At 40.4% G+C, this 23962-nt stretch overlaps 1 protein-coding gene across 5 annotated transcripts in view; it reads right to left on the bottom strand.

Annotated features, from left to right (window-relative positions):
* The window catches only part of LOC139942496 (sorting nexin-33-like), a 59759-nt gene that overhangs the window by 22741 nt on the left and 13056 nt on the right, over positions 1 to 23962 (bottom strand). For 2 of the 5 annotated variants that reach the window (XM_071939308.1, XM_071939310.1), the window contains 6 exons: positions 9561 to 9650; positions 7350 to 7382; positions 2991 to 3106; positions 1944 to 2040; positions 934 to 1059; positions 33 to 147 (listed from right to left, as the gene is read on the bottom strand). In XM_071939308.1, coding sequence (XP_071795409.1) covers positions 33 to 147; positions 934 to 1059; positions 1944 to 2040; positions 2991 to 3106; positions 7350 to 7382; positions 9561 to 9650 — 577 coding nt within the window. Of the gene's footprint in view, positions 1 to 32; positions 148 to 933; positions 1060 to 1943; positions 2041 to 2990; positions 3107 to 7349; positions 7383 to 9560; positions 9651 to 15500; positions 15558 to 16202; positions 16272 to 21803; positions 21864 to 23962 lie in introns of all 5 variants that reach the window. The other 3 variants (XM_071939309.1, XM_071939311.1, XM_071939307.1) reach the window with 2 other exon arrangements.

Below are 23962 nucleotides of genomic sequence, written 5' to 3' on the forward strand. Positions count from 1 at the left end.
AGTGAAGGGCGCACGGGGAGGGGTGCACCTACCTGTGACCTGTTTATCTGGGAGTGGGGGTATGCACACGAATGTGAATTTATCTGCTAGTCTTTCATACAGCCAGTCGAAGTGTTTATACCGTCGACTGACTTGGATGCCTGTGTCCTGTAAGGAAAACAAGCAGAATAAAAAAGGTTCAGACCTAAAAAAAAACAACCATGGCATCCACTTTAAATACCAGGCTGCACTGTACTTGCCCTGTGGTTCCCTTTGCAAAGTTCCAATACAAATTTACATTTTTATGTACCCCTTACCAAAGAGGAATTGCTGTGCCCCTTCAAGAGTGAACTTCAATGCACTAGTTATTACACCTTAAGAACAAACTTGATTCATATAAAGTTAAATATCTATTCATAATACCTCAGACAGTTTCGCTATTCCTATTGGTGGAGAGCGCGTCACGTGGGTGTGTATAAACCTTTGTTCATGACCAGTAAAAAGTGTTGAAACATGGGCGTGACACGCAAGCTTGCACCTGTGCTTATAAGCTGTTTCTTCATTTCTGTTGGTCGAGACCAACGGCCGGGACAGTTTTGCCACATCACGCGATCCGCGTGACGCGCACAGCATTCCCTGATAAGGAGTTGTTTACCCTCTATGAGAGGTGCTTAAGCAGTAAGTAATGCTTAACAATTTTCTGCTAAGCAGAAATAAGCAGGATACCAGTCACAAGTTGTACATGTGACATAGCAGTTTGGCTGGTCCCCTTATTCTGATAAGCAACTTACGGATGGTGTTATCTGGTAAGCAATGAAGCTTTTAATTCCCTTCATCTTGCTCTCTTTCTTTGCAGTAAATAACGCTTAACAATTTCCTGCTAAGCAGAAATGAGCAGGATACCAGCCACAAAACATGCATGTGACATAGCAGTTTTGCTGGTAAGCAACTTACGGATGGTGTTATCTGGTAAGCAATGAAGCTTTTAATTCCCTTCATCTTGCTCTCTTTCTTTGGGTTCTTGATTTCGACTGACACTGGCATTCCTGGATCCTCCCACACTGGGCCGTCACTGTTCTCCTATTGGTCAACAAGATAGTACATTTATAAGTAGGATTTGTAAACTTAGCATGGTGGAAATACGATATGGAAAAGTTTGCGGTAACACCATGCATATATATATAGTTCGGGCCGAACTCGGCTCGAGACGTCGTGACTGAGGTTTGTCTTATGTTAGGATTCCGTCTCTGCCATCCAGGCCGATCCAGGGCAGCTTGAACAGCTTGATCGTGTTGTCAGGGTTGTAGGCCAATGGCGTTGAGGTCGTCTACATATGTACATGTAGTTGACGGAACCACTCGGGCCTAACTCGTCTTAAGACGTTGTGACCACAGGTTTGTCCAATGTTAGAAATTTGTCTCTGCCATCCAGACCGATCCAGGGCAGCTTGAACAGCTTGATTGTGGTGAAGGCCCATGGTGTTGAGGTCGTCTATAGTCTGTGATATGTAGGTGCAGCGGAGGCTTCCACCCTGTCGAAAGGGTTCAGATGGCTGGTTTTGTGGATTTACAAAATGGCTGGTTTTGTGGATTAGGTAGCGAGACCATGCAATGACTATCTCTAAATGAGTTTGGGTGGTTCTGAATAGAAACTTTGGTTTAAACCCTTTTCAGACTTGGGCCAAAAGACCAAAACATGTTTAGCCTTCTTAAAAAAATAAATAAAAAAAAAACAGGAGGAGGAAATACTATTTGGAAAAGTTTCAGTTCAACACCAATTAATGACTTTCTCTAATTGAGTTGGATTGGTTCTGAAAATAACCGTTGGTTTCAACTCAATGTTTCTATCAGTACGCGTTGACCATCTTCTGGAAAAAAAAGGAAACAGTTACTCGTCCTAACTCGAGATAAGACGAGTCCTAACTCTTTGTGAGATCCACCCCTGACTCCTTCTACAGTACTTACCACTATTCTGACTTCTACACTTGGAGAGACGCCTTTCTTTGTTGATGTTCCCATAAGATATGCTTCACCCCCTGACTTGGCAAAAATGGAAAACCGACTGCAGAGAAAAAGAAACAAAAAAGTGCAACATGACTGCCACCATTTCAAGATGGCATTATAATAAAAAACTGAAATAAAGAAAAGGTTTGTAAAAAACATTTCACCACAAGTACAGTTTATTTTAACAAAGGGAAGATATACGTTTGGTAATTACTTAAAACAAATATTGACTTAAAATCTGACTTGGTAATGAGCATTGGAGAGCTGTTGATGGTATAAAACATTGTTAGAAACGGCTCTCTTTGAAGTAGCATAGATTTTGAGAAAGAGGTAAGTTCTCACTAAAAAAATAAAGGACTTCTAGATCTAGTTGTTTTTTATTCCTAACTGAAATTCAACTAACAAGGGTGTTCTTTCTGTCATCATTTTCTCGCAACTCCGATGACCAATTGAGCAATTTTATGCTTATGTTGGGATACACCAAGAGAGAAGACTAGTCTTTGACAACTACCAAAAAATAGCTTGTTGACATCCCAAGACCGCTTGGCCACGAAATGCCATATGTAAGGGTGTCGTGGCCGAGCGGATAAGAGCACCGAACTCAAGCTCTGATGTTTCTGATCAGCAGAGTGTGGGTTCGAATCCCAGTCGTGACACTTGTGTCCCTGAGCAAGACGCTTAACTATAATTGCTTCTCTCCACCCAGGGGTAAATGGGTACCTGTGATGGCAGAGATGGTTCTTGTGATTGATTTAGCCGAGTAGCGCATATTAATGTTGCACAGGCTGCATACTCCCCACCAGGGAGCTGAGATGGTTTAAGGAGTGAATTAAGGCCCAGTGACCAGGGGTAATAATGTGAAGCGCTTTGGGACGCCCTCCGGGTGTGAAAAGCGCTATATAAAAACAGGTTATTATTATTATTATTATTATTATTATTATTATTATTATTATTATTATTATTATTATTATTATTATTATTATTATTATTAAAAGAGAGTGTCTTTACCTGGCAAAATTCTTCTTAACTGTTCCTGTTGACTTCAAGGAGGCTTCGCTGTTTCTTTTGTACTGCCGGTTGGGTGCAGATAGACCATAGTTTCCCGAGCCATTAACGCCTTGGTCCTAGTTTAACAACAAAATAACATCAGGAATTGTTCAAAAGGGAATTCTTTAGGGGGAGGGGGAGATAATAGAGGGAGGGAGGGGGCAATGCAGCGAGTGGTTAAAGGAACACGTTGCCTTGGATCGGACGAGTTGGTCTATAAAAAGCGCTTGTACACCCTTTGATATAAAATGTATGTTTAGGAAGATGTTGTAAAAGTAGAACACAATGATCCACACCAACATGCCTCGAAATTGCATGGTTTTCCTTTTACCTCGTCGACTAACACAGTCGGCCATTTATGGGAGTCAAACTTTAAAGGAAAACCACGCAGTTTGTATTCTACTTTTAAAACATCTTTCCAATCATATGCATTTTATAACAAACGGTTACGAAGGCTTTTTATAGACCAACTTGTCCGATCCGAGGCACCGTGTTCCTTCAACAGTTCAAAGGCAGTGGACACTATTGGTAATTACTCAAAATAATTATCAGCATAAAACCTCACTTGGTAACGAGTAATGGGCAGAGGTTGATAGTATAAAACATTGTGAGAAACGGCTCCCTCTAAAGTGACGTAGTTTTCAAGTAATTTTCCATGAATTTGATTTAGAGACCTCAAGTTTAGAATTTGAGGTCCAACATCAAGCGCCTGAAAGCACACAACTTTGTGTGACAAGGATGTTTTTAACTTCATTCATATCTCGCAACTTCAACGAAAAATGGGAGACTTTGGAACGCTAGGTGGCAGTAGACTTACCAGGTAAATTTCCTTTGTTTACGTAGTTCTGAGCATGCGCACATTACCGAGAACAATGTATTCTACCCGGTAAGTCTGCTGCCATTAAGCGTCCTAAAAGTCTCCCATTGAGCTCAAATTTTCACAGGTTTGTTATTTTATGCATATGTTTAGATACACCAAGTGAGAAGACTGGTCTTCGACAATTACCAATAGTGTCCACTGTCTTTAAAGGAGAAGAGGTGGCAGTCCTGTGAGATATTATCATGCATGATTGGCAGGCTTCATACTTAATAGACCTCATGCACCTGACGTCGTTTCAGTAGGGTGCCCTCACCGAGAGGTCAAAAGGAGGCTTTTGATTGGCCAATACTGTCATCACAAGCCAATCTGTGCATTTTCATTACTTCATCACCGTTTTCCTCTAACGTGGCGGCTGGATAATGTCAATGCATTGGTCAATAGACCCATTGCATGCAACCTCACACCCACAAAAGACGCCCTCACTGGGGCCAAAAAGCTTCACACTTGGGGTCAACATGGTCAAGGCACAAACGTAGCAAATGATTGGACGATAGCTGTCCTTTGTGCGTGAAAACGTGCGCGTCAGTGTAGCGTTTTGCGTTACGCTAGATTAAAATTTACAAACTAGAATGTCTAACAATATGTCACATTAAAACCAATCAGTATTGATAATGCATGAAAATTTCCCTGGCAGTTTTATTAATAATAATAATAATAATAATAATAATAATAAGACTTGTAATGCGCACATATCCACCCTGCTGGGTGTTCAAGGCGCAAATTTCACTGGAGAAATTCACTGACATTTTAAGTTTCTATGCACTCAGCCAATATGTGTCCAGGACAAAGAGTTTAAAACCACTGATGGTACAGTTACACGTATGTTCATATATGCCATTGCCAACAATTATTACCATCAACTATTCTGGTGATGTGTCAAAGATAGTCTTAGTTCAGATAGAGGAACTATTAATTTTTTTGAGTTTTCCGAGGGCAAGCAAATCGGCAATCAGCCTTAAGTAGGAAGATAAATATTAAAGAACCACTGCCTTACAGTGAAAAACAAAACAAAACAAAAACCCAGGAAATATCATATGACAAACATGACAAAGAAACACTAAAAGTTCATGGTGCAATGTTAATATCTATCCCATGCATGACAGCTAATTCAAACTTCATAAAAACAGGGTCCAAGGATGGATTTCACAAAGGTAGTCCTAACTTAGGACTAGTCCTAGGCAATGCTAAGAGATAGAACCAGTCCTAAGTTAGGATGAGTTACTGGTCCTAACTTAGGACCAGTCTTAGGACCAGTCCTATCTCTTAGCATTGCCTAGGACTAGTTCTAAGTTAGGAATACCTTTGTGAAATCCACCCCAGGGTGTGGAGCCCCTCCTTGCCCATTGCCACCAAAGTGAGGTTGTTCAACACCATGTGCTTCACAGTTCTCCTCTAAGGATGTGAGTCCTGGGTCGTCTCCGAAGACATGGAAAGTAAAATAAATGCTCTTGCTACCTCTTGCTATCGCATTATGCTCAACATCAAGTGTACCGACCATTTCACCGACGCCCCCATCTACTCTATGACAAGCTCAAACCCTCTTGTGAAGCATGAAAGAGAAGTCGACTGCTCAAGTTCCTTGGTAGCGTATTTGCAATGCGGGATGACGAACCCGTCGAGAAAAACGCTCTATAAACACCAACCTACGGGTAACGAATGGGAACAAAGCGTGTCCCTAGGCAACTCTATAACTGAATACCAACCCAAAGGAACATACAGACCAGACTGCCCTATGAACATGGAAAATTGTAATCAAGAGGGACCTCTCCAGACTGGGCACTGGGTGGTCCGTGGAGGAGGCCTGAAGTGGCAGCTCAAGATCGGTCTATTTGGAAGCTTCTCACAAGTCAGGCAGCCGGTGCAACACTACAACTAGTCACCAACCCATGGGAAACGCAGACCAGACTGCCGTATGAACATGGAAAATTGTAATCAAAAGGGACCTCTCCAGACTGGGCACTCGGTGGTCCGTGGAGGAGGCAGAAGTGGCAGCTCAAGATCGGTCTATTTGGAAGCTTCTCACAAGTCAGGCAGCCGGTGCAACTCTACAACTGGCCACCAACCCATGGGAAACGCAGACGAGGGCGCCCCAGGACATCATGGAAAAATGTAATCCAGAGGGACCTCCAGACTGGGCACTGGGTGGTCCGTGGAGGAGGCAGAAGTGGCCGCTCAAGATCGGTCTATTTGGAAGCCTCTCACCCGTCAGGCAGCCGGTGTTCAAGGCCTGCTTGGAGATGGTGACACGACCAAATCTCAACTTTTGCCTAAGATTGCGGTAATTGGAAGAACAGGTCGTCACCTACACCACAGCCGAAGGCAGGCCTCGAAAAAAACCTCAGCACCCGCAGCAATTGCGTGGTGTCCTGCGCCTTTGCTGTGGTGCCCTCTGCAAGGTTCCAATACAAACTTACACTTTCCTCATAGATAAAGGGGGCCCTTACCGAAGGAAACATTGCTGTGCGGTGCCCCTACAAGAGCGAAGTTCAAGGCCAGCGAAGGATGATGATAAAAACGATTCTGATCTTTATAACTTTTTACTCACGCTCCGAGAACAACCACTTGTATCACGATGCTAAAACTTTTAAGTTTCCACACGCCATGCAGTCCTCAGATTTCGCTGTCATACATGTCATAATGCAATACCCAGACACCAAGGCAACATGCAGTCTAAGCAACTCCTGTTACTCACAGAGTCATCCGAGTCTTCGAATGTGCTCGAGCTGTCGGCGCGTGTCATCTGCCGTCCAGCTCCCCCGTACTTGGCCTCTTGAGGCGGGGCCGTCGGGGGGGTCAACTCCAGGGGTCGGGTGGCGTCCCGGCGCCTCATGCTACCCGTCTCCCGATTCTGGAAGGTTGACAGTTTGGTGGAGCGGGCGTGGCTGTTATGAAAGGATTTACTCTTGCCTATAGTCGCAGTCTGGTGGGTGTTAGAGTAGATGGGGTCAGCAGGGGCCTCTGGAGATGACCCGTTCCACGCGGATTTAGTCAGCCAAGGTTTGCGCAAATCCTTAGGCGGCATGCGCCTAGGGCTTGGTTCTTGCTGCTGAGTAGGGGGAAGGTCATGCAGAGAGGTCAAAGGTGAAAGGTGAAGCTATAGCGGTTAGAGGTTAGAAGGTGGTGCAAAGGAAAAAGTGCAAAACAACTATAGGATGGTCAAGTTTCAAATGAAATAAAAAATTACCTTTGGGAAAAAAGTCAAAATGTAGGAAAGGAAAAACATAAACAAACTACGAAATCACTTCAACTACGTTACTCAACTAGAAGGTCAAAGGTTACAATACAAAACCCAAGGCAATGACTCGGGGCAGATGAAAGTGATTGCCTCCATGAAGAATCAAGCCTGTGTTACGATATACCATGCAGTACCCACAACATTAAGACACAGTGGTGTTAAAAATAGAGAGTGGTGTTTTGTTGTTGTTGTTGTTTGTGTTTACCTCCGGTGATCCTTGCTCGTCATAATAACCATCCTGATGAATTGGCGTACACAGACAAATATAAACAATATTTTCAAAATATTAACTGTGATTATCTATTAACTCGTGATGTGGCACTCTTGGCACTGCTTTCATTCAAGTAGAAACAGCACATTGAAAAAAAACACGCTTTCTTCAAATCAATATTTTGATAATGAGTGAGTGGTCGATTATGAAAACAACCATAGACTTTATTATTACAGAATTGTTCAGTCAATTTCCACCAAAGTTTATTACTTCACATAATTTTTCATGAGGAATATATTAGTTTGAGCTTGCCCATTCATTGATATATGCAGTCAAGCAAAAGAATACCCTTTTTGAGATCATTATGGCTGGTAGACGTGGCTTGCAGCCAAATGCCCATAGCAGCCGTAAGCGGCTTGCATCCAAATGCCCGTAGCAGCCATAAGCGGGTTGTAGCCAAATGCCCATTGCAGCCAGAAGCGACTTGTATTCAAATGCCCATAGCAGCCGTAAGCGGCTTGCAGCCAAATGCCCACAGCAGCCGTAAGCGGCTTGTAGCCAAATGCCCGCAGCAGCCGTAAGCGGCTTGTAGCCAAATGCCCGCAGCAGCCGTAAGCGGGTTGTAGCCAAATGCCCATTGCAGCCAGAAGCGACTTGTATTCAAATGCCCATAGCAGCCGTAAGCGGCTTGCAGCCAAATGCCTGCAGCAGCCATAAGCGGCTTGTAGCCAAATGCCCGTAGCAGCCATAAGCGGGTTGTAGCCAAATGCCCATTGCAGCCAGAAGCGACTTGTATTCAAATGCCCATAGCAGCCGTAAGCGGCTTGCAGCCAAATGCCCGCAGCAGCCGTAAGCGGCTTGCAGCCAAATGCCTGCAGCAGCCATAAGCGGCTTGTAGCCAAATGCCCGCAGCAGCCGTAAGCGGCTTGTAGCCAAATGCCCGCAGCAGCCGTAAGCGGCTTGTAGCCAAATGCCCGCAGCAGCCGTCAGCGGCTTGTAGCCAAATGCCCATTGCAGCCAGAAGCGACTTGTATTCAAATGCCCATAGCAGCCGTAAGCGGCTTGCAGCCAAATGCCTGCAGCAGCCATAAGCGGCTTGTAGCCAAATGCCCATTGCAGCTGTAAGCGAGAGTAAGGCTAGTGTAACATCAAGGGGGCTTGTAGAAAAATGGCAATAGTGGCTGCTAGCGGCTTGTACCAAAATAAATGTTCAAGTTCAGAAACAAAAGCAATACGCTCTACTAATAAAGCATCAAAGCTTTCTATGAATAGAAAATAAAATCGAAAGTTAAAGCAGAAGGAAAGTTTGTGGGACAAAGCTTGATGATTTGAAGCCTATGATTTTCCGCGATCGCGGAAAACGGACAGAATTCGCGGAATCCGCCCTTTGAAACGGAGAAAAGGATTTCAATTTGAGAAAAAAAAAAAAAACGAATTTGCACTTTTCTGAAACGGAAAATCATTGGCCCCAAGTTCTGGTCCTCTCTATAATAATAAAAAAAATAAAAAAAAATGAATTTATTAGGAAGGTTTTTGCTTCAAGCCAGCCGGTAAAAATAAAATTAGCCAAAAATAATATTCATATCATCAATATAATTATGTTAATGAAGCACTGTATACTCAGTAATTTCGTGAGTTCTGTGAAAACAAAATCCACAGGCAAATCACTTGGGTGGGATTCGAACCCATGACCTTGGGCCTGACCACCGCTCAAGTGTTTTGCCTGTGTTTTTCTTAAAGGATTTGGGTACTTTTTCAAACACGTCCACAGATTTACATTAAACTTACACGGTTTGGAGATACATAATAATAGCAGAAAGCTTCCCTTCAAATACATGTATTACTTACTGAGGTGCTGTAGTTTTTGAAAAAAGATTTAAACAAGTTAAAGAATTTTGTTTCAACTTTTTAGAATTTAAAAATGTATTATCCAGTTAAGATAATGTTATGGTATACCACAACTGGTTAACACGTTTTTACATGCTAGAACTGTGATGAAAACTATTTTTGTGACATTGTTTTATTAATTTCTCAAAAACTACCTGACTACAGCACCTCAGTAAGTACTATTTCAGGGAAGTTTCTACTTTCAATATCCTCAATCTGTGACGAACCGACGGACGAATGAATGGGCGAATGAATGAACAAAAAATCAAACAAACAAACAAACAAACAAACAAATGAAAGTATTTTGATTGTCCTTACAGGTGTCGAATGTTCATCCCAGTCGTCATCGTCCCAATCTTCATCGTTTCCAACGCTGTCTTGATGTGAAAGACCCGATGAGCTGACAACCTGGGAAGGAGAATAACAGACAAATACCATTCAGTTAAAACTGTTATTACAACCTTGTACACAAGTAATATTGACACCTTGCACCCTGGAACACACTGGTGATGGATGGTCGCATGGCTGATGAAAAGCGGAGAGAAATCAATGGAAACACTTTATGGAATTTTTTTAATATGGAGAAAATGTTATCAAATCTGTGGTAAATAATTATAACATGCCTGGAGTTTCATCTTTAAGAGGGCAAGGCCATTAGGTTTTTCAAAGGGCACCTCCATTAAACGTTTTCAAAATAAGGCGGACATAATGCTGCAACACCGTAAGGTTTGGGTAAACTTGTGAGTATACACCCAAACCAAACAGTGCACTCCAATCACGTCCACCATACCTCAAAAAGACTTATTGGAAAACCTTCAAGTCTATGGAAAAGTATCAAAGGGGCTAAGCTTGGGCGATATCACGATATTATCGAATATCGCGATATTAATTTGGAAACGATTTCGATATCGGATGGATTTGGTTTTAATCGAAATATCGATATATCGCAATATCGATTAAATATCGCAATATCGATTAAATATCGCGATGTATTTGCTAGCTGAGACATCTTGCACCCCATAGGTTTGGAGTAAATCCAGAAGCATAGGTCATTAGAACACCTCTCTTAAGCTATGACTGTCTCTTCTACAACTTTCACTTGGAGTTTGAAGACTGATGATGTCAAATTTCATTAATCGCGATTATATCGAATATTGCGATATATTGTCGGCGATATATCGTGAATAAAATAAATCGATATCGCCCAAGCTTAAAAGGGGCAACAGGGCCAAGACAAGGGCAATGGAGACCATGGTCTCTGTGAAATTCCAGCAATGCTTAAAAGACACATACATAGCTCTACAAGACCACAATCAAAATGAGTTGACACAAGTGTCATGACAAGGATTTAAAAACCACAATCTGAAGACTTAGAAAACAAAATTTTCGCCTGTCAAGCATAAAAACTTGCTTAAACAGAAACCATGATTACCAACCAAAATTCCAAATAGTTTACATTCATCCAACTGGTGCCCACTTATGTTTATGCTTAGCAAAGAAATTTGCATTTTCTGCTTTAAAGGCAGTGGACACAATTGGTAATTACTCAAAATATTTGTGGCATAAAACTTTACTTGGTGGCGAGTAATGGGGAGAGCTTGATTGTAAAAACATTGTGAGAAACAGCTCCCTCTGAAGTGACATAGTTTTCGAGAAAGAAGTGATTTTCCACGAATTTGATTTCGAGACCTCAGATTTAGAATTTTGAGGTCTCGAAATCAAGCATCTGAAAGCACACAACATCGTGTGACAAGGGTGTTTTTTTCTTTTATTATTATATCTGAACTTTGATGACCAATCGAGCTCAAATTTTCACAGGTATATTATTTTAGGCATACTGTATGTTGAGATACACCAAGTGAGAAGACTGATCTTTTGACATTACCAATAGTGTACCTTCCCTTTAAATAACAGCTTTATGAAATTGGACCTACATGTACATGTACAACTTGAGTCTAACATGTCTAATGCATTGCATGTAAACCACTTGGCCTCGTCATGTTATCCACAAGAATTATCCATGTATGAAAATTGGAGTGTGACAAACTCCATTCTTGTGTTTTACCTTTGAACGACTGCCTGTAATTTGACTCATGTGGCATTGCCCTAATGGGTTGTGTTACAGTGTGCAACCAGGCAAGGTTACACATTATATAGGCACTACAATACTGCATTCGGGTCAGTGTGTGGTTTAACGATACACATGTCTTTGCTATAAATAATTCAATTCAATTCAATAATAAATTTATTTCCAAACTCTCATAAAAGAATAACAACAGTTACATGTATTATGGAGTAATGCAAAACATTTCTTTAAGTAAGAGTAAACATGAATAAATAAACAGAGTACGGGGCCGTTTTGGTAAGCATAAGCTTGTATAAAACAGCCAGACAGACAATAAAACGAGACAACCAGACAGACAGACAGACAGACAGACAGACAGACAGACAGACAGACAGACAGACAGACAGACAGACAGACAGACAGACAGACAGACAAAAAGGACAGATGAACATAATACATGACACAACAAATTTGTAATAGAAGCGACAAGATGGCAGAACAGTTACAGCTGAAAATAAATAAGACAAGTATTGAAGAGATGGATGTGGTCTGATAATAATAATAATAAGACATTTGTAAAGCGCCTAATGCAAAAAGCCTCTAAGCACATGTACATAAAGAGAACAATAAAATAAACAATGAGAGAATGATACAAGATACAAAATAAGCAAATTACAAAAAAGCAGGCTACATGTATGTTGATTTTCATTATTTGGGAATTAGGTCTTGCGATTTATTCTTCGGTCAGGGAATAGATTTCAGAATTCTGGGGACAGCTTTACTGGAAGAAAAAATGTCCTGGGCAGACTGGAAATCGGTCAGGACTACGAGTTTAGCTTAGTTGAACAAAGAGGCTTCTCATTATTAACTTCATCGCATGGAGCAAGTTCTTAACCATTGGTCTCAAGATTTCAACTACGCCAGTGTGCATTTTAATATCGAAGTCTCATATAGCGCACGTATCTACCAAACAAGGTACTAAAGGCGCTGAGTATATACAAACTTTCAGAAAGATAGGTTATTACAGTGATGAATTTTAAGACCCAATTATTTCGCACTTTATAAGGGTTTACAAGGTGCTACGGCGCATTAAGCAGCCACAACCAGGAACACTGGGGCGAACCCCTTCTCTTTTTCAAAAAGTGCACTGGGTTCTTTTACATGCGATACACAACACATGGGACCAACCGCTTTACTTCCCATCCGAAGGACGAAGCAATGTCTTGCTTAAGGACACAAGTGTCACGGCTGGGGATTCAAACCCACACTCTACTGATCAGATACACCAGAGTTTGAATTCGGTGCTCTTAACCGCTCGGCCACGACACTTCCATTTTATAACAAACGGTTACAAACGTTTTTTATAGACCAACTCCGATCCAAGGCAACGTGTTCCTTTAATACATGTACATAGACACAACTGTCAATACATAGAAATCAATGGAAGTGATGAGCAGTGCACACAGCTGCGCTAACATGTTGTGATTCTTATAAGAGTTTCACACCATGCACACAGACTCAACCCTTAAAAATAAATCAATAAAAAAAATAATATGTAAGAGTAATATTATGTTAAGTGTAGATTCGTGAATGGAATGTACGAGCAGAAGGCGAGTACATTCTACTCACGAATCTACACTTTACAGTCTATTCTCTGACTTAAACTATATCCCCCATTGGTTATGAAACAGTTTCACTGAATATCATGAAAGAAGTTCATCAGGCTGGTAAAATATCAACTTATTTAATGTATTTTCTAAGAAACACAGCCAAATACTCACGTAATTTTGTTTACGTTTCGACTAGTTGCACTAGTCATCCTCAGAACGAGGCACCACCAGTCGGTTGGTGGGGCTGTGTTCCGAGGATGACTAGTCGAAACGTAAACAAAATTACGTGAGTATTTGCCTGTGTTTCTTAGAAAATACATTTAATAAGTTTCACTGAATTGGATTGCTTAATAGTAACAACACTAGTTAGTCTACCTAATTTTGTATAAGTTACAAATATACAGGCATACTTTGAGTGCTTGCAACCTTGTCGAGTACAACGCCAGGTTGCTCGGCTTTCAATAACATGTGTTTACTAAAGTGATTTTTCTCAAATGGAAAATAATTTTAAAAAGAAAAACATATTATCAGCTATGTTTTGTTGCACTTCAGTGCTATCTTTCAGTTTGAAAAGAAAACTATTTACTAAAGTTTGTAATTCATATACACTCAACTGTAGATTATTTTACGAGAAGTGTAGATTCATAACAAAGTGTAGATTCGTAAAAATAATCTACACTTTCAACAACACAGAAATAGTTTAAGTTTAGGAGAATTTACGAGAAAGTGTAGATTCGTGGATAGAATGTACGAGTCGATGGTCGAAGGCGGGTAACCTGATGCTGATGTATTGATAATAAAGGTTGAGCCAATGTTACCGGTGATGAAGGCTGTGGCTTTTTTTTTTTTTTTTTTTTTACAGCTTTGTTGAGGTGCTGGTCACCTGTTCCTCCTTGCCACTCACTGGCTTGATATTTTTAAGCTATTTTGATTTATTGTTTCTTTATGTATTGTCTTGTATATTTATATTTTTATGCCAGTGTTAAATCTAATAAAACTAAAACTAGATGGTCCCAAGGAAGGAGCGACGTTCTAAAGACAGAACATCCATCAAATGTTACATACACTTTCTAGATATTGGACATGCTTAAAATCTACCAACCATCTCGCAACCTTCGTTCTGTAAACAAATATCTTCTTCAAGAAATCAAGTCTCATTGAACCTGGGGGTGCTGCAGCACCACATCTCTGGAATCGACCACTCTTCACATCAAAACATCCACTTCTATTCACTCTCTCAAAACATCTCTCAAAACACACCTCATGTTAATAGAATCGTTTTGTAAATTTAACCTTTTTTAATTTGTTTTTAACTTTTTTTTTTAAAGTTTTCTTTGTTACAGTGCCCTGAGCACTTTTTGTGGATATTTGTGCTTTATAAATTTTTTTTTATTGTTATTGCTCAGTCTATTTGAAGCTTTCACTGAATCGAACTGAGTTATTATCATGTAAACATGGTAAATGAAAGAAGCTGTGCTTGTTTTTTGAAAACATGAAGTACAACAAACTGAATGTTATGTTAAGGCCGGTTTATAGTCGGTCGTGCGATGGTCGCGCGATGGAATGTTTGACGCGCGACACAGTTTATAGTTATTGCTGCGGCCTAAAAACTAGTCTTTTTTTGATCGCGCGTCAACATTTCCATTGCCCGACCATCGCGCCACCGACTATAAAACGGCCTTTAGTGATGTTTGAAGCTTCGCATGGTGTGGAGTGTCATGGCCGAGTGGTTAAGAGCATCGAATTCAAGTTCTGATGCCAAGTCACTGGAGTGTGGGTTCGAACCCCGGTCGTGACACTTGTGTCCTTGAGCAAGATACTTTACTATAATTGCTTCTCTTCACCCAGGGGTATAAATGGGTACCTGCGAGGGTAGAGGTTGATATTGTGAATGATAAAGTTTTCGGAGCGCTACGGCAGCTCTTTGGCTGTATACTCCCCAGGGAGCTGAGAAAGAATAAAGGGATGTTATTGGCCCAATGACCAGGGGACTAAATGTAAAGTGCATTAATACGGTTTATTGTGAAATACGCTATATACGAATTTGTTATTATTAAAATGATGTAACAACTAGTAAACTCGTGGGTACGACCCATGCCTGAAATTACACCCTGGCAACGGAGACTGTGGCCCCTTGGCTATGCCTTGGTGCCCCTTCAAAAGGTTCCCAGTGATGGATTTTACAATTGAAGTGCCCTTTGCAAAATGAAAATGGCTTTGCCCTTTCAAAGATGAAATTACAGGCCAGACAACCATGTCTTAATCTCTTTTTAGGAAGGCGTTGGTTCTAAAAAGAGCCGGTGTGATCCTGAACTTCATGAATGGATCGTGTAGTTGATGACGGTACATGTTTTTCAAACATGAGGTGCAATGATGAAAATGTTTTGATCCATCTACATGTACAAGTACAAAATTACATGTTTCTGTGAAATTGTTTGTGTGTCAGTCAAAGTTTTGAACCACTACAAGGTTCACAATCTTTAAAGAGGATCAATAATATCATGTAGATGATGATATCAGTCATGTTGAGCTGGTAGTCTGATGCTGATGAAGTGTGTATCAATGATTAAAGGGAAAGGTTACCGGTGATGATGACTGGTACTGCGGCTGGTCCCAAGGGTCATCAGAAGGAAGGAAGGTCTGAAGGCATAGAACAATCCATCATGTTATCATGCGTGTTATCATGCGTGTTAACACTCATGTTCCAGTTGCACCCTTTTTTGAACACTACTCTTTTGTTTTTAAATCAATTCATAAGAGCCTATCTAGAAGGATAAAAATCATCCTTTTCATCTGACAACTAACACCTGTTATCTCTATGTGATTCCTTTTAAAAAGCAACTGTCTATCAATGTTATCATAGGCTAAAACAAAACATCCAATTCATCTAACAACTAACACCTATATCTCTATGTGATTCCTGTTCCAAGCAACTGTCCATCATGTTATCATAGGCTAAAACAAAACATCCAATTCATCTAACAACTAACACCTGTTATCTCTATGTAGTTCCCGTTTCAAGCAACTGTCATGTTATCATAGGCTAGAACAAAACATCCAATTCATCTAACAACTAACACCTATTATCTCTATGTAGTTCCTTTTTCAAGCAACATTCCATAATGTTATCATAGACTAGAACAAAACATCACTTCGAAGCTAAAACATCGGCCTTGGGCAGAGCCGTGGTTTGAAAGAGTTTCAACATTTTGCAACTACATGTATATAAGTCTTTTTGTGTCAACAAATGATGAAGATGAGGAGATAAGATGCGTGGGGATTTACCGACATGGCTGGAGGGGGAGGTGGAGGAGCATCATCAGGCCTGTTCCATGCATCCGAAGCCGGCAAATCCTGAACATTATACAATATTATAGAATGGAAACATTACACCATGGACTTTAACTTCATTTACAGTTGTCAGAATTAACTTACAATTGGATAGTGTTGCAATCCGGGTTAGGGAATCTGGTGCAAGTGGAGACAGAGCCAGAAACCGTTATTGAACCAAAAAGGAAATGGTTGTAACACTTTTTTTTTTTTTCGTGCATAAACTAGTTCTACATGTACATTGTTAATTTTTGGTTTTTTTACCCATACACCGATGTGTGTTAGCACTGTATACTCAGTACTTTCCCCGAGTCCTGTGAAAAAATATCACAGGCATGTTACTTGGGTGGGATTCGAACCCACGACCCTTGCAATTCTAGAGCAGTGTCTTACCAACTAGACTACCGAGGTTGCCCGGCAGCTAGAGGCAGTTCGAATCCTATGTTTTGGCAGCGGGTACCGCAACGATATAATGTTAAATTTGCAAGATTTTGATATAGTAGAAAGATTCCCTTGAAATTTTACTTACTGAGGTGCTGTAGTTTGTGAGAAATGAGTAAGTATAATGTAAATCTGTGGATATTTTGAAAAAGTACCAAAATCCTTTAATACACATGTTCAATGTAGTACACTAAAGCACAATTTTGTTGTTTTAACTACATTTTGTTCAGCCTTATGTAGTAATAATAATAATAATAATCTTACTTATAAAGAGCTTTTTACAAAAGCGATACAAAGCGCTTACGAAATAAAATAGCAACCAAACAAAAAGATAAACTACATGTTTTACAGACAAAACAATGCAATTAACAATGATTCAATCTAGAGTAACTTAGGATAGAGGTGGGTTTTTAATGGGATTTGAAGGAACTCATGGAATTGGTTAAACGAACAGATTCAGGAAGACGATTCAAGCATGGCCCAGTTGCAGCAAAAGCTTATTATACAAAGACTGGCGGGTGTGGCAAAGGTAAGTTGGAGCTTGGTTAGAGAGTGATTTATATGCAAGTACTGCGTTCTTATATTCAATCCGTTGCAAAACTGGTAGCCAATGCAGGGTCTGGATGAGAGGTGATGTATGCGTGTATTTTGTTTTTTTGTAGATAAGATGGGCAGCTTGACTTTGAAGGAGCTGTAGCGAGTGCAAGTAGTACTGCTTAAAACATTGTCTGCTCAGCCAAGAAAAGAAGGAGACCTGTCACAGATTGAATAATGTGACATAGCCTTGACTCAAGGCTGTTGGCGTACATGTAGTGTGCCCCGGCCCGGCCCGGCGCGGCACAATTCGGCAGTCTGCACGCTGTACATACACGAACAACGTACATGTATACAGTACATTGTACAGTAAATTGTACAGCGAGAACAGTATAGCGAAGTCGTGAGTACGGTCGTGTCTTTCTACTTTCAACCTCGCACACGTGGCTCAAACAACAGCCTTGATGGGTCTGTAACAGCTTTATCGGAATTCCGATAAAAGGGCGTGCATGATCTGGGCATATCATTCTAAACATTGGCCAATCACAGGCGCGATTGAGAATGACGTATTACTGCTAGCAATCATGCCACGTCCGTGTGCATGGTTGTGTAGTTTCCCATTGACTTGTGTATGGTTGTGTAGTTTCCCATTGACTTGTGTATGGTTGTGTAGTTTCCCATTGACTTGTGTATGGTTGTGTAGTTTCCCATTGACTTGTGTATGGTTGTGTAGTTTTCCATTGACTTGTGTATGGTTGTGTAGTTTCCCATTGACTTGTGTATATGGTTGTATAGTTTCCCATTGACTGGCATATGGTTGTGTCAATTCCCATTGACTTGTGTATGGTTGTGTAGTTTCCCATTGACTTGTGTATGGTTGTGTGGTTTCCCATTGACTTGTGTATGGTTGTGTAGTTTCCCATTGACTTGTGTATGGTTGTGTAGTTTCCCATTGACTTGTGTATGGTTGTGTAGTTTCCCATTGACTGGTGTATTGTTGTGTAGTTTCCCATTGACTTGTGTATGGTTGTGTAGTTTCCCATTGACTTGTGTATGGTTGTGTAGTATCCCATTGACTTGTGTATGGTTGTGTAGTTTCCCATTGACTTGTGTATGGTTTTGTAGTTTCCCATTGACTTGTGTATGGTTGTGTAGTTTCCCATTGACTTGTGTATGGTTGTGTAGTTTCCCATTGACTTGTGTATGGTTGTGTAGTTTCCCATTGACTTGTGTATGGTTGTGTATTTTTCCATTGACTTGTGTATGGTTGTGTAGTTTCCCATTGACATGTGTATGGTTGTGTAGTTTCCCATTGACTGGCGCCTGGTTGTGTCAGTTCCCATTGACTTGTGTATGGTTGTGTATTTTCCCATTGACTTGTGTATGGTTGTGTAGTTTCCCATTGACTTGTGTATGGTTGTGTAGTTTCCCATTGACTTGTGTATGGTTGTGTAGTTTCCCATTGACTTGTGTATGGTTGTGTATTTTTCCATTGACTTGTGTATGGTTGTGTAGTTTCCCATTGACATGTGTATGGTTGTGTAGTTTCCCATTGACTGGCGCCTGGTTGTGTCAACTCCCATTGACTTGTGTATGGTTGTGTATTTTCCCATTGACTTGTGTATGGTTGTGTAGTTTCCCATTGACTTGTGTATGGTTGTGTAGTTTCCCATTGACTTGTGTATGGTTGTGTAGTTTCCCATTGACTGGTGTATTGTTGTGTAGTTTCCCATTGACATGTGTATGCTTGTGTAGTTTCCCATTGACTTGTGTATTGTTGCGTAGTTTCCCATTGACTTGTGTATGGTTGTGTAGTTTCCCATTGACTTGTGTATGGTTGTGTAGTTTCCCATTGACTTGTGTATGGTTGTGTAGTTTCCCATTGACTGGTGTATGGTTGTGTAGTTTCCCATTGACTTGTGTATGGTTGTGTAGTTTCCCATTGACTTGTGTATGGTTGTGTAGTTTCCCATTGACTTGTGTATGGTTGTGTAGTTTCCCATTGACTTGTGTATGGTTGTGTAGTGTTCCATTGACTTGTGTATGGTTGTGTAGTTTCCCATTGACATGTGTATGGTTGTGTAGTTTCCCATTGACTGGCGCCTGGTTGTGTCAATTCCCATTGACTTGTGTATGGTTGTGTGTTTTCCCATTGACTTGTGTATGGTTGTGTTGTTTCCCATTGACATGTGTATGGTTGTGTAGTTTCCCATTGACTGGCGCCTGGTTGTGTCAATTCCCATTGACTTGTGTATGGTTGTGTAGTTTCCCATTGACTTGTGTATGGTTGTGTAGTTTCCCATTGACTTGTGTATGGTTGTGTAGTTTCCCATTGACTTGTGTATGGTTGTGTAGTTTCCCATTGACTGGTGTATTGTTGTGTAGTTTCCCATTGACATGTGTATGCTTGTGTAGTTTCCCATTGACTTGTGTATTGTTGCGTAGTTTCCCATTGACTTGTGTATGGTTGTGTAGTTTCCCATTGACTTGTGTATGGTTGTGTAGTTTCCCATTGACTTGTGTATGGTTGTGTAGTTTCCCATTGACTGGTGTATGGTTGTGTAGTTTCCCATTGACTTGTGTATGGTTGTGTAGTTTCCCATTGACTTGTGTATGGTTGTGTAGTTTCCCATTGACTTGTGTATGGTTGTGTAGTTTCCCATTGACTTGTGTATGGTTGTGTGTTTTCCCATTGACTTGTGTATGGTTGTGTTGTTTCCCATTGACATGTGTATGGTTGTGTAGTTTCCCATTGACTGGCGCCTGGTTGTGTCAATTCCCATTGACTTGTGTATGGTTGTGTAGTTTCCCATTGACTTGTGTATGGTTGTGTAGTTTCCCATTGACTTGTGTATGGTTGTGTAGTTTCCCATTGACTTGTGTATGGTTGTGTAGTTTCCCATTGACTGGTGTATTGTTGTGTAGTTTCCCATTGATTTGTGTGTGCGTGTGTGTACGCTGTACGCTAGCTGTATGGACATGAGTGGGAATCACTATGATGCATAATGGGTCTGAATGCGCTGCCCGAGGGTATACGGGCCAGCCAACGGTGTGAGCTGGACAAGCCTCGTTTGGTCGGTACGGTGTCGAACAACTTCGAAGAAAGGAGGGGTTCCTTGGCCCTGTTGTCTTGTGTTTCATTATAACATGAGGACTAGCATCATAAGTACAATGTAGCTGGTAGATTTGTCCCTGAATGGGGAGCTGCTTTACTATAAGTGTAACGTTAGTAGTATGGCAAGAGTTAGTTTATGAAATTGATCTTTACTTGTAGTTGTTGTTAAGCCACACGCCATCTTCTACCGTCTGGTATGTTTTCGACCAACACATAATTTATTTTCGATCCCCAACTTTGATTTACCGCAAGAAACGTAACGAATAATATGTCTAGACAAAATAAACAGTTCGGTTTCTTATCTCATCTGGTCTGAAATGGGAAAACAGTAATGTTATTAAGTGTTTGTGCTTCAAGGGGATGGGTATGCCCAACATCTAAGAATTCTAACCAAGTAGCCATTGCCGGAAACCCATGACACCTTGATACTTTTTTAACCTTTCTCAAACATATTTCACACAATGTATGGTCTAATTTTCTTCCTTCTTATTTCTAAATCCATGATTGGTGCATTAAACCTGGTTGTTTTATTTTGTTGAAAGCTTCTGCAGCTGTGCCACGATGAACTGTTGCAAATTATACACCGTACCATTGATATACAGTACACAACTTTGTTTTAGGGTAGGGATTTCTCCCTCGCGCCCGCCGCCATTGCAATTTTTTTGCACAGCAGCCACAAGGCTTGTTGTTTACGTCGGAGAGCACGTGCGCGTGCTTGCAGAACGTTGTGATTGACATCGCAGCGAGAGTTTATAGGTCAACCAACAGCCAATGAGACCGGGTTGTTAGTAAACATTAGCATAATGAGCTCCGCCCTAAATTTTGGCAGTTACAGAACCATCAAGGCGCTACTTTAGAAATACTCACGTACCGTACGTGTACCATATAGATGGTAATGTGTATGTACAGTAGGTATAGGTGTGTACATACGCTGTACACGTATTATATGCACTGTGTTATGTATGGGGGTGCGCTGGTGGAATTCAGTGATTGGGACTTGGATTTTGCGGGTCGCGGCTGGCTGTAGCGCCTTGATCAAGGCTAAATGTGACATGGTAGTTTGGCTGGTATTAAACTGTTAGTTTACCTCGGCCAATACAAATGGTGAAATGATCAATGAGTTGGCCATTTTGCCATATTTACACGCAAGTCACATGATACAATTCTGCCATACGCGCTTGTTACAAGTTTATGTACGTATGTACATAATGTACGCACTTTTGATTTTGTTACTTTTCTATGTACTGAGTAACTTCCATAATTGTTATATTTTCCAATATGAGTATGGAATAAACATGTTATTGAACTGTATCATTACAACAAGACAGTCAAATCTCAGAGTTCTTGAATTTCTACGAAGGAACTTGATAGAAATTAAACATGGCTGCTTTGTGTCAAAGGTCACAACTGGTTCCCCTTGCAAAATGATGGTGAAATGAGTATAAATTATTGGGAATGGGGGTTACCGGTTGCGTCTGAATCTCTGGGGGTTCAGGAAGATCCAACATTGTGGCTGGCTGACCGATCTAAGAAAAAGAAAGTTGCTTTAATTTGAAAACTTAATCAGGGTTGGTCGATTAACCATGATGGTCAGATCACGCTAGATAAAAGTCTGGAAAAGGAACTGGTAGGGGCCTTGTCAAAATTAAATCAGGGAGTCAAATAATTTGTCTCTTATGTTGTTGCAAGTGGGCTCAACTGTGAACTTGTTTAGGATAGTTCGCTAGCCCTTTAAAATAAAAAAGGTACCAATAACAGCAGTAAATACAAATCACACTGTAAAGTGTCACTATTCAGATCCGAATTACATCGAATGGTCTGACAGTAAGAGGGTTGACTGTGTACTTTTTAAATGCATGGTATACTTTATCCACCATCAAACTACAAATAGTGTATTAGATTGAATAATCAGACAGTGGGCAGGTCAACTGTGTACTGCGTAGACCATTGACCACATCTGTACAACACTGCAAGCAGGCAAGGTTTCATTCAAAACCATAGTGGATGGTATTAAACGGTCAGACAGTAGGAGGGTTAAGGTTTAAAATCCCCACAGCAAATGGCAAACGATCTCCAAAACTGAGAAGTAGAAAACAGTTAATAGAGAGAAATACGTAAGCACACAAGAATAAAAAAAACTGCAATAATATTAGTAGGTCCTATGTGTAATAGGGTCTTCGTAAATCACTCAAATCCATGGCTCAGTGACCCTCATGACACTTCAGCATTAACGTGTAGTACTTTTCCTGTGAGGTATTGTGGAGAAACGTTTTGAAGTAAGAGACCTAAGTACTAACTGTGTACACATACATGTACGTATTCCTTAACATAGCACCATGTAATGGTTTAAAGGTGAGAAATTGAGCAAATAGGCGCTCTGCTCTGCTAGCAGAAAATATCTACTTATATATTATACATGTTTTATGCATGAAATTGGTCCAAATTCATAAAGCTAAGGAAATGATGCTCAGCAAGTTTGTTTGCTCGGCAGCAAATCAGAAGGGCACCAGTCAATAGCAATGTCAACTATGTGACATGGTGGCTGGTAACCCTGTTTCTGTTAAGCAGGATTCCTATGTGCTTAGCAAACTTTTGTTTCTATCAGCTTTATGAAATTGGGCGCAGGGAATTTTGAGGGCGTCCTCAGCCAGGGCAGGTATGATTATGGGGATGGTATTTGCGCTGAGCGATGGCTGCATGATCAATTATCAATGATTGAAACATCGTCTATTGACATGAAGTTGATTGATTATTGAAATGAATGCGAGCATGCCTTAGGTTCAAGGGCAACAAGCTGGTCGGGGAAATGCTGTTGACAGCAAAAATCATAATAAATGTACTTATATTGTGTATTTTTTTTTTTCGTTAGTGTCTTTAAATGTAATTCTGTGATTGTAAAATCTAGAGAGCTCGAGGTGCACTACAATTTCTGATGTTTTTGGTTTTTAACTTTTTCACGTTGGCTGAACAAATAATTCTAATTCTAAATTCATTCTCATGGCTCAATGGATAATTAATATAGGAATCAATGTGTGGTGAAGAGGTTTTCAACTAGTGGTTTAATCCAAACGAGGCCTGGTTCTTGATAATTTACCACGACAAAGTCCCTTAAGTATGATTTCAGATCAGTTCTTAAGTATTATTGTAGATCAAATGATCTAAAATAATACTGTACTTAAGGGATATAATGAAAAAAAAGTGTCAGTAAATATTAAAAAACACAATTTTGATGTTGGTTTGTACAAATATTGGATGCATAAATGAGTACAATATTCAAATAGAGTATGAAAATTGGAATAAGGATTACTGAACTAGTCAGGATGAAGCCGGGGTGAGGGGATACCCGTGATATCGATTATTAAGGATTATTGAAATACTTGTAGAAGGATGAAGCTGAAGTGGGAAGGATACGAGTGATATAGATTATTGATATTGATTATTAAGGATTACTGAATTACATATAAGGATGAAGCTGGGGGTGGGAAGGATACGAGTGATATCGATTATTTATATCGATTATAAGGATTACTAAACTACATATAGAAGGATGAAGCTGGGGATGGAGAGGATACTGATACAAGTAATATCGGTTATTGATATCGATTATTAATATTGATTACTAAGG

The sequence above is a fragment of the Asterias amurensis genome, chromosome 10 (assembly GCF_032118995.1).
Source record: "Asterias amurensis chromosome 10, ASM3211899v1".
NCBI classification, from domain to species: domain Eukaryota; kingdom Metazoa; phylum Echinodermata; class Asteroidea; order Forcipulatida; family Asteriidae; genus Asterias; species Asterias amurensis.